The following is an 11,681-nucleotide window of genomic DNA, read 5'->3' as shown; positions in this document are numbered from 1 at the left end:
GAAAGATCCGGAAGCGTGGCCGGAAAAACGAATTCAAGAAGAATTTCCATGAACAAGGTTCCGGTGATTTGATTGGTGGAGTGTTCTCTTCCGCGATCGAGACGCGACACAGTTCGAGCAGCCATCCGGCAGGGTGTAGAGTTTGTTGGTGATATTGTTATTTGATTATTAGGTGGGTGGAAAGTGTAAGTGGCCCGGGGGTTAGCTGTCGACGGTTGTCTATTACGTAACTTCGTGCTCCACGCACGACGAAGAAATTATGTTACATCTTGTTCAGTTGGTAGAAGCGAAACGAAAGAAGTATAATCTCTCGTAAAATTGTAAATTCTACACACGGATCGGGGCGTGATATTTCACTTTATTGAAGCGATTAATTTTAATAATCTATGAAGCATTTCTTGTTAATGTGACGACTGTATTGCCGTTCTGGTTTTAATTACGCCCGTAAGGGTTATTTTAATTGATACGTCATAACCGTCTCGAGAAAGTATCGCTAAATCGAGGCATTAAAATGTAATGAAATTATATGAATTATACGATCCTCGTGCTGTTCGTACAATTAAACACTGAAAATTGTTCAGACCGTGAAGGATTGATAAGTACAAGTTTTAGCATTTTAATCGCATTGTCAATCTGATTAAGTACTGTTCGGTAAATGATGGAAAAAGAAAACGTGCGGGGAGTAAAATTGATTTTGATCATTTCTATTGAGAAATATCGTGGAAAGAGTTATCCGGAAGATGTGTAATTAATTCTATAGATAGCGCTTCACTATGCGACTGAACCGAGCAGTGTTCTTCGTGGGATGCTACTTCCTGGCGCTTTCTTTGGTCGCTGTGTCACCGACTCCGGAGGAACCGGCGTTCATACTTCCGGTACAACTGGTCGGCTTCCCGGTAATCATTGCTGCCGTCAGGATCTCTAATTTCGTCAAGAAGTTGGCGTACTCTCTTAATCCTGGTAAGATTCACGACAAAATTTTGCGGCAATTTCTATGCTTCATTTTAATACACGTAACACAATTGAGCCGTTCCATGAAAAAATTGCGCAGGGCAGAACATCATTTGGGCTAATCATTGGATAATCAGCAAGCATCGCAAAAGCCAAAGTTCTATAAAATATTATTGAAGAACGTTTCCCTTAAAACAAAAAATTACAGTACAATTATTTTATTTAATGGCGATTAAACTCTTGAGATGTGGTGCTAAATCAAACAGACAAATATTGACTTACATCACTTTTACCATTAAATGGCTCAATCACAGTAGTGGCCCCGGACTTATTGTTAGATTCTAATTGGTACACAATTTAAAATGATTTATTGTTAATAAATCTCATTTAAAAATGCATTTTCTATTTTAAAAAATAGGTGGATATATTCATATGGATCTTCCATCCACAAATTGGTAAACGCAACTTTTCACGTAACCACATATATACGTTGCTATGAAAAATTAACCCTTATATTATCATCATTCAAAATATCATACAAATCATATAAATAAGTATCATTGTTCCAAATATTTTTTACATTATTAAATTTGTGTATTTAATAAATTACTAAACATTTCAGTATTGCACGAATAAATTGCGCCATTTTCGTATGTATAAAGCAAAAAAAATATATAGAAGGATAATATTCTAGGTTGGAATGTTTTGTTTCGGAGTTAAAATAGCTTCGAGTGCAAAATGTTAATAAAGCATGACAGAAAGGTTTACTGGTTTGCCTGTCTATTGCCGTGTAAGAAAAAATTGACAAAAATTTCAGATTCAAAAGTGTCGAAAAAAGCTTTAAAACTGCGTTGAACGCTGTTGTTGAATATCAAATAATAAATGCAATGGTGGTTTCAATAGTTTACAATGCGTTCACCGTCGAAGTGATAGGTATGACGAGTCGTAAAAGTGAATTCGAAAGGAAAGGAGTTTATTGGTCGCAAATCGTGACGAGCCGGAAGGAAAAATCGAGCAGGTTCAATGTTTTGAAAATGGCGCGAGCAGCGCGCCGATTACGGAGCGAAAAAGGAATCAGAACTGAGGAGCGTGGGTAACCCGGATTCGTCGCGCGTGAATCGAATCGGCTAGCAGTGAAAGCGAAAGTGTTCCACTTGTTGTGACTTCTCTACCGAGGCGACGGAATACCGTGTAATGCAAGCGTAACTTGTTGTTTCCTGAATGTAAATTGATTGTGCTAAGTTGATTCATCGATTCGGCCGATCGAAATCGCTGCGCGCCGGCTAACTGATTTTATCGACCGACTACGCTTTCGCGCATGAAAATGAATCGTCTCCTAATCCTTGAGTTCTCTCAAAATAACATTTCCAAAATAAATAAATAAATAATAATAATATCTCCCAATGGAAAATTGAAATAATTCCTGCTACGATATTCTTAAACCGTTTCTAATGCATTCCGATTTAAAGTTAAAATTTTATCATTCGTGTATACACGGATTTTCACACTAACATTTTTAAAAGTTAGTTGTTATTTCACCGGATATTATGAGTTGCATATTTTAGAGCATCAACTTAAAGTGAAACTTACTTTCCACGAAAGGAAGTCGGATTGAAGTTATTCAAAAAATCCTGCATACCGTATATGAAAGTGTTTCACTGTTACCGGAAGTTGATTCGGAAGTGGATTTACGCACGTGTTACGTAATACTGTATAGTAATTTGATTGGCTTTAACCTGAGAAAGGAACGATTGAAATTTAATAAACCGCTGACGGATCAATGTAAATGGACTTGAATTCAGAATGTCAATTTTCATTAAAACGATAATCGAAGGAGTCGTCGGTTCTCATTTAAACAGTTTTGAGTGATTGGATTGATGACCGTCAGCCAGACTGATGACAGAAATCAAGCAGCGCGAAAGCGCAGATTGAAACCTGCATAATGCATTAACGTTGACTGACTGCTGTCATTGGATGACTTAAATAGATGCAGTGGGGGGTCGTGTCACAAATTATTCAGAGCAGAATCAAATTGAGATTACACGTCTTGAGGTATTAAACAAACTCCGTTTTTTATTCATAAACAATGAGATAACTACTTAAGAATAAAAATATGAAAACTAGTATGACGAAAGCGTCAATACCTACTTCAGAAAATCTGGAATAATACTATTAATTATATACTAAAATAAATACTTCGTACTATAGTTCATATCATATCAGACATAAGATGAAAATTGTTACTATTTCTTACTTTTTAGGCTAAAAAGCTGCCAAAAATTATTATTATTATTAGACTGTGGATCTTTGTGCAAAATCAAATTTTTCCAAGTCAACTGTAAAAAGCAGACACAAAGTTTAATGGTCTTAATAACAATATTCTTAAAGTTTTAAATTTGATTCCATTTTTGTCACAAAGCCATAAAATCAGCAATCGAATTAGTGTATATTCTACTCTACTATAAGACTATTACATATTTTTAAAAAATATGGAAATAATGTCTGTCAAATATCTTATATCTAATCAAATAGAAAAATATCTAAAAAAATATCTAATCAAATGTCTAAAAATAGGAAAACGTCTATTGAAAGGATTAATTTACTAGAGAATTTTATAGAAAGAATTTTATTATGAAGACAAGCAATAGATTGTGCACGAAAATAATAAAATTCTAGTAACTAATTGATAATCGAGATATCTATTAGGTACTTTTCGATGTACCTGGTAATTGAAGTCTGTGTTAATTTGCTGTTGCGAAATATATAAACTGTATCTAGGGGAATCAGAATGAATGGTGAATCCACGTTCCCTGAAATTGTTTAAGAATAGGTTAGCAACCGTGCCTTTCGTTTTCAGCGACTTATGCGAGTCGAACAAAGCGAGACCTGCCTCTAATCTATGACGAGGGAATCCTAGACGTTGGTCAGGTCGAGAAGAAATTGGTAGCTGAGCTCGGCAGCAACGTTTGCATTTACGAAAGAATTTGTGCCAAGTACGCGAATCGGACGCTGCGAAACCGTAGCAAGGAACGTGACCTCGACTGGAACGTCGTCTTCAGGTACTGTGAATGTTTTATATTTCTCGCGCGGTTGCCCTAAGTTTACCCCGTACTTTCTAACTGGGGATGACGCGTCTTTCAAGAAATGTTTATCTTCTTAATTCAACGAATAATTCTTTCGCTTCGTTGTGTCTTAGTGTTCATCTTGGTGTAAACTATAATGTATTTACACTAGTTTTGTTGAAATGATGTCATCACAATTTTACTTGTGTTTCATCGCATCTTTGTAACAGTTCATGATTATAAAAAAAATTAATCGTCGGAGAACTATTATATTCTTGCCATTAAATTCTCCGGACCAATTGTTTTTCGACAAATATCAAAAAGCGAAATCTAAAGAAAGTGAAAATAATGAAACGGTTGAAAGTAGTTATAGAAACAACTAAATATGTAACAATACTTAAGAGTCTGGCTGCTTTGACGACAGTTCCAAGAGTATATGCCAGATGACGGTTGCTATAGTCTGTGCTATACTCTGTTGAGAAGTCGCAGTACCGCGAAGCTAACGTGTATTAAAGGGGAAAGGGGAGTCGTCGCCGTATCTCATTCTGTACAAATATTTTATTTTATTACTCGTTCATTTTTATTTTATTACTTTAAACGGTGCTAACTTATTTTGTCAATTACAATTTGGAAAAAGTTCAATTTTAATGTGAAATGTTGATAATATGAAATCTGTATCTATTTCCACACAACTTACTTCATTTAAAAAAAAAAAGGAATAGCAAGAACAAAATATATATGTCGAATACACTATCCACCATTTTTAATTATCTTGTGACGTCAGTTGAGGGCACCAGTACTCCGTTAGCTTGGAACACTGCGTCCTGTGCATATCCTATACCTATGCCTATCCTATATCTAAGTATACAGTCTTTTCTGGATATATGTCGTAAGTACCTGGCTGATAAAAGTCGCGGAACTATCCCCACTACCGCGTGGTATACCCTGTGAGGGGCGACGAAGGTCGAGAGGCCTCTGACGCCGAGAAGTAAAGAATAGTATCTCCTGAACGATATATGTCGCTGGCAAGACCTGTATTCTTGACATATATCGAGAAAACACTGTATATGGTCCTGCTACAATATATTTGTGAACCGAATCGTTCCATGTCTGTATGGACAATATAAATCGACCTTTGTGGGGAGATTGCTCGACCTTCGAGGATCGATTATAAGACAACATCGTTAAAACAAATGACGCCGGCAACGTGATTTCGTTAGCGTACGCTCGACACCGTTGCATTTTCCGCAGATACGAGTGCATCTTTATCGGTCGCGGTGCAGTGGGTTGTGTAACCACGACCCTGAAGTTCACGGGCCGGTTTTCCACCTTCGTCCCGGTCGGTCGACTTGTGAAACGCTATCGATAGGAAGCTGAATAACGGGTCGCGTTAGCACATCGCGGAAAACTACTGACCCATTTGCGCACTACACCGTAAACCAATAGATCTCCTCCCCTATTACTTTTGACACTTTTATTCGCCCCAATTATAGCAATCGATGTGATTAAAACGTGTAATTACCCCCTCCCCCCGACAAACTTCTTTCTTGCGGATATAATTATAGAACTGAGGATCGCCAGAAATTACATGTATCGGATCAAAAGTATCTTTCTTGGCAGTTTTTCATTAATACAGTGTTTGCTCGATATATGTCCAAACCACGGGTCTAGCCAAGGACATATATCGTCCAGGAGATACTATTCTTTGATCCACGCGACCTTACACAAGGCGACCGAGATCTCTCGAGCTTCTTGGCCCCTCACGGGGTACACCCCGCGGAATTGGGGGTAATTCCGCGACGATTATCATCCAGGCCTTGGCGACATATACAGGGTGAGTCACCTAACGTTTGCACCTCAAATATCTTTGTTGTTTTTAAAGATACGTAAAATATGGTAAGGACAAAGTTGAATGGTACTATGCGGCTGACACGATGCCATAAAAAAATTTTGTTTTTATGTCATTTTTCTAGAGATATCAAGGTCACCTTGACTTTTTTAAATGGGACCACCCTTTTTTAAACACCTACAATGATAGTCCCTCTCATTAGGAATTCAGTGACTATATTATTCCAAGGTCATTCAAGGTCAGGTGGTTAGGAGACTCTCCCTGTATAGAGAAATTACTGTATCTCGAGAAACAGAGACCCGCCGTTGAAATTTTATGTTCAGGGGTCTCTCACCCCTCCTAAAAATCTCAGTTCACAAATTTGGATCATACCGTACTGGCAACTTTCAATTCATTGTCTTCCTCCTCGTTATCGTTCCCAGTCGAAACGTCCGGGTTGATCCGGATGGAGACGCGCGGGCGCAGGTGTCAGAATCGTTTAGCCGACATGAATTTCGTCGTCGATGACGCGTGCTGGCAGGCAAACAGCGTCGTCGAATCGCTGATAAGCCGTTCGAACGCCACGAGTAGATAGCCCGCGACGCTCGTAAAACGGTAGAGGCGCAAGGATGAGGACCGCGGAGGGACAAACGATGGAACAGAGTTATCAGGATGCATTAGGACGGTCGTGGAGGCCGCCATTAAAGGCTATCTGCTCCCGGCGTTACTCGCAACTGAATTTAGTGGAAGCTCGTTCGCTGTTGGCCTACGGAGGGTACGGTCTAGACACGGTAGCACGGATTTCTATTAGCTTCTCTATTGGAAGAAAGTGCCAGCAGCCCATTAGAAGGACGGCCACCTTCGCTCCCAGCCCCTTTTAACGATTTATCAGCGCAATCGTTCTCCACGAATTATCGGGGAATCCCTGGAATTTCGACGGGACCCTGGGACCACCGGTCTGAGGGGAACGCTGGATTTCGTTAGATCCACAGTTTCTCAAATCCGAGAACGCTCAATCTTTCAGTAGGCCCTCGATCGTAGTCAACTTCGCCCTCCTTGGCTCACCCTTGCTAGACCGTGAATACTTATGCACGTTTAGGCTTAACTTAATTGTTGGAGTACGCTGTAAATGCTGAAATTAATTAAGTACTTCTTTAAACGATTTTTCCCGTTCCTATAATAACATGGAAAATAAGCTTGGTGTGTATATTGTGGAGTGGACTCATTTTAGTCAGAGATTATTTTGTAGAAAGTAGAACAAGGAAAAATGATTCCCATAATTATCGAATATATAAACACACGGTATAAAAGTGTTATATTGTAAAAATAAACTGCAGATGTTATTCGCTTTTCTTGTATCAGCTTGTCCCAGAAATTTCTTTCGTTCTCGAGGTTCTCCGACATTTTTCGGGCACCCTGTATATGGCCAACTTGGCATTCAAAGTGTCCAATATTCTGTAGAAAATCTTCTAAATCTACTTTGCTAAAATGTTTCCACAGTATAATAATTACGAGAAATTTGCATCGAATTGAAAATGGAATTAATTTCTTCTCTTATAAATATTACTGAGTCGCGAACTATACAATAAAAATACATTCTTCTCAAGTTTTTACTGCTTTATATTACACGCATTCACTTTCATCGATTCATTCTCTGATTCTTTCATTTCTCTTCAATCTTCAATTCGCAAAATCGAATGAAACCTCGCCATATTAACGATTTACAACGTTAACTAACAAGCCATATTTACTAATATTATCGTGTCGTGTCGCGCGAAAGCCTCTTCAACGAATGACGCTCCCGAACGTAAGCAATAACAGCAGGTATTTCAGAAACGGTTTTCAATCCCCATTAGGGAGACAACGATCGTCGATAGGAAAGGTCACGATCGATAACTCATACGATTCCCGTATCGCGCAATTGTACCTGCGGATTTATATTGCTGGTCTAGGCCCTTAACCCCGATCATTAGTCACGCTTTCCGGTAAACGTACACGCGCGTGCAGCAGTCATGCTCGTAAAGCTAACGTGGTCGATTCTTCGTTTTACAGCGAGTACAAATCATCGCCGAACCCAATGAAGGAGAATTATTTATTGAGCGTGTTCCTGGGCGACATTATAGGCAGCCCAAGACTGTGTCATCAGCTGGCAAAGAGAGGAAGAGGCTGCGGCGGCGCGACGTCCTCGGATTAACTGTAAACTGCTATTTATGTTGTACAAAAACGACGAGAGTCCTGTACAGATTGTAAATATCCCGATGAGACGCGTACTCCGCGCCTCTTTTTGCACACTTCCCCTCGCCGATTGGTCGCTTCTGCCCTCCTCCCCTCACCCCGTGCCAGTTGTCCGTTAATCCTCGGGATGAGTAAAGGCCCCAGGTAACGAGAATCCCCGGATCTGTTGCAAAAACAACCGGAGGCAGTAGCGATACAATTAATTATTAAGTTTAAGGCTCTAACGTTACCTGAATCCCGTCCACTCTGGCCGCGTTTGTTCACTATAATCTCATTCAATGACGTCTTAAATACTGTGCCCTAACACAGCAGTGCTCACTTAACACGTTGACTGCCATATCACCCATATGTGGGTGACAGAATTATTTGTCCATGTTTCAAAGTGAATTTTTACCTTAGTATATTTATTGTACCAAATTTGATTAGAATCTGTAAAATTCCAGGAAGTTGGAGGACTACTCACTATCATACATTTATTTTTCTTCAATTTTTATTTCATTAAATAACACTTTGACTTTATTGAATTTTTGAGGTTTCTAGTTGGGCAGCCAAAGTGTTAACCGCGCAAAGTTTCAAAATTCTCGCCTTACTGGGTAGCGTTTCTGAAGTAAGAGAAAGATCAATCAATAGAATAATTAAATAATAATTAATATCGTTCAATTAATAGAGTAAAAGTAAGAGGATGCATATCGGTAAGCGAAAGCAAAATGGACGCACTTGAAATGCCGCAAACGTATTTAAATAAACGCCCAAGAAATTTTTAAAGAAAATCTCAAATTCAGTGATTTTTGTGTTACCTTTTCGGATGCGGTGCCGGTGGGTTGTTGAGATTTATGCGATCAAAATGAGCCCAAATTTGACGTAAATCGGACTACTCTACATTGTGTCTTTAATTTTTGTTATTTACATTAAGTCTAAGATATGTCAAAATGAAATTGAATTTCTAAACCTAGTCAAAAATTACTGTCAGTTATATGTGACTGACGTGGCAGTTAACGTGTTAAGAATGATTGCGTCATTCTTCAAATCGGCAGATAATTCAAACCTTCCGGCCAGTTTAATATGTTTTGACAATCATTCATATTAAAGTGATGGATTAGATAGGACATTAATAGAAAATGATTTTCGTATTCAAAGGGCCTAGCCGAATAAGATGGTCAAAACTGCCCTTAGACGTTTTTCAATAATTAATGAACCATTCGAAAGCTGACCAAGAAAAACCCCTCTGAGCCAAATTTCAACCCCCTATCTTGCTCGTGAGGGTAGTTACAGGGTAAATTAGATTTTGAGATTTTCCGTGCATTTTCCGCACTCTGATGCTTCCCAAAATTCTGAAAAAAATGTGACATATTTTGGACCCTAAGGCGGATTTTTGAGAATTTTTTCAGATTTTTTGGATGCAAACTGTGGTCGTAAAAAATGAAAAACCTCAAAAAAATCGGAAAAATGCAGGTTTCTCAAAAATATGAAAACATGCTATTGAGCTGTTTAGTGCCCCAATAAAGTACCATAACAGGCAGTGTCCTCAATTTTTTTTAGATTTTTTGTTGTGGGAAGTCTTTGTCAAAAACAAGAAAAACCGAATTTTTTCGACGTTTCTGCTATTAGGAGGAAAGTTACACTTGTTGATTTTATCGCAAGTATATATTGAGTCATTTTTAACGTTATTACATTGAAACAAGTAAGTGTTTGACCTCAGAAATATGTTTTAAGAGAAAAATAAATTCTATTTCGTGCGATATATACCAGAATGTTCGCAACGTTTACAACATCGCCGGTTGGCCGAGCAGTCAAGGTGTCGGACTACAGAGCGGAAACGCTGGGTTCGAATCCCGTCGAGGGTAAAGTTTTTTTTTTCCATACATCATCTTTATTTTTTCAATTTCTTATATAGTTTATTCGTGTGGTTTTAACAATATTTTTTAAATGTTTCTAAAAAATATTGAGGTAACATTTTCAACTAACTTTTATTTATATTACTCCGATTTGACTTCGAATTTAATGATATTATTTTCTTGGATTAGGCAATAAATTAATATTTATATTATTGTGTTCGTCCACGATTTCCGCCAGATATAGAAATTGCTTGAGAATTTTTAAATCTACTTCTGTCATTTCCGGAAAATCCAGAGTATCTACCGAGGATACTGTTTGAAATGGAGTCGTTTTGCAGTTCCAATTATGTCCAATTTTTGGAAAGGTTTCGTTGTCTACTTGTTTGTGTAGAAGCTGGTACTTTTGACCTTGTATACTATACATTGCCTCTACAACCCAATGAATTTTCGTGACTTTTCGGGAATAATTCGACTCTTTCGTCGAAAGTTGAGAACGATTACCTTTTAAAGCAGGCATGAGAACTCTGAAACCAAGACCTGTTAAATGAGATGTAACATCTCGAAAACCTCTGTCGACAATACAAAAGTCTCCCCTCTTCATGATGGTTTTCAATCAAGTAACTATAAACGGAAATACATCCTCATGTACGTTACAATAAAGAGGAATGGCTAAGGCTTATTTGTACTTGATACCTCACTTAAAAAATAGTGGTAGTATGTAGCCCTTTTCTTTCAATTTGACAAAAACCAATACTTTGCTGCGTGTTATTTATTCAGAATTCTTCTCATTTCCTCCCTAATTTATGAAGACGCAAGGCTTAGAAACCAGATTAATGAATTTTAATATTAAGAATGTTAGAGAGGACCGTAATGAAGATCATATACAATTAGAGAATCGAGGAAGTGATAGATACTCTAAAACTATATTTACATATATTTTACTCAAAAATGTTTCTTAAATATTTTTAAAACATTAAAAAATATTTTAAAAATCACATGAATAAACCATGTAATAAAAAATTGAAAAAATAAAGATGATGTATGGAAAAAAAAACTTTACCCTCGACGGGATTCGAACCCAGCGTTGCCGCTCCGTAGTCCGACACCTTAACTGCTCGGCCAACCGGCAATGTTGTAAACGTTGCGAACATTCTAATATATATCGCACGAAATAGAATTTATTTTTCTCTTAAAACATATTTCTGAGGTCAAACACTTACTTGTTTCAATGTAATGACGTTAAAAATGACTCAATATATACTTGCGATAAAATCAACAAGTGTAACTTTCCTCCTAATAGCAGAAACGTCGAAAAAATTCGGTTTTTCTTGTTTTTGACAAAGACTTCCCACAACAAAAAATCTAAAAAAAATTGAGGACACTGCCTGTTATGGTACTTTATTGGGGCACTAAACAGCTCAATAGCATGTTTTCATATTTTTGAGAAACCTGCATTTTTCCGATTTTTTTGAGGTTTTTCATTTTTTACGACCACAGTTTGCATCCGAAAAATCTGAAAAAATTCTCAAAAATCCGCCTTAGTGTCCAAAATATGTCACATTTTTTTCAGAATTTTGGGAAGCATCAGAGTGCGGAAAATGCACGGAAAAGCTCAAAATCTAATTTACCTTGTAACTACCCTCACGAGCAAGATAGGGGGTTGAAAATTGGCTCAGAGGGGTTTTTCTTGGTCAACTTTCGAATGGTTCATTAATTATTGAAAAACGTCTAAGGGCAGTTTTGACCATCTTATTCGGCTAGGCCCTTTGT

General features: G+C 37.7%; 1 protein-coding gene across 1 annotated transcript; it reads left to right on the top strand.

Moving 5' to 3' along the window:
• The first annotated feature begins 773 nt into the window (after nt 1-773).
• Nucleotides 774-8,040, top strand: LOC143352281 (uncharacterized). Its single transcript, XM_076784609.1, has 3 exons — nt 774-960; nt 3,809-4,010; nt 7,894-8,040. Exons 1-3 carry the CDS (start codon nt 774-776, stop codon nt 8,033-8,035), a joined length of 531 nt encoding a protein of 176 aa, XP_076640724.1. The 3' UTR covers nt 8,036-8,040.
• Nucleotides 8,041-11,681: the final 3,641 nt, after the last annotated feature.

This window comes from Halictus rubicundus, chromosome 3 (assembly GCF_050948215.1).
Source record: "Halictus rubicundus isolate RS-2024b chromosome 3, iyHalRubi1_principal, whole genome shotgun sequence".
Lineage (NCBI taxonomy): Eukaryota > Metazoa > Arthropoda > Insecta > Hymenoptera > Halictidae > Halictus > Halictus rubicundus.
The sequence above is the reverse complement of the archived record's forward strand: the minus strand, read 5'-3'. Positions and strand labels throughout refer to the sequence as shown.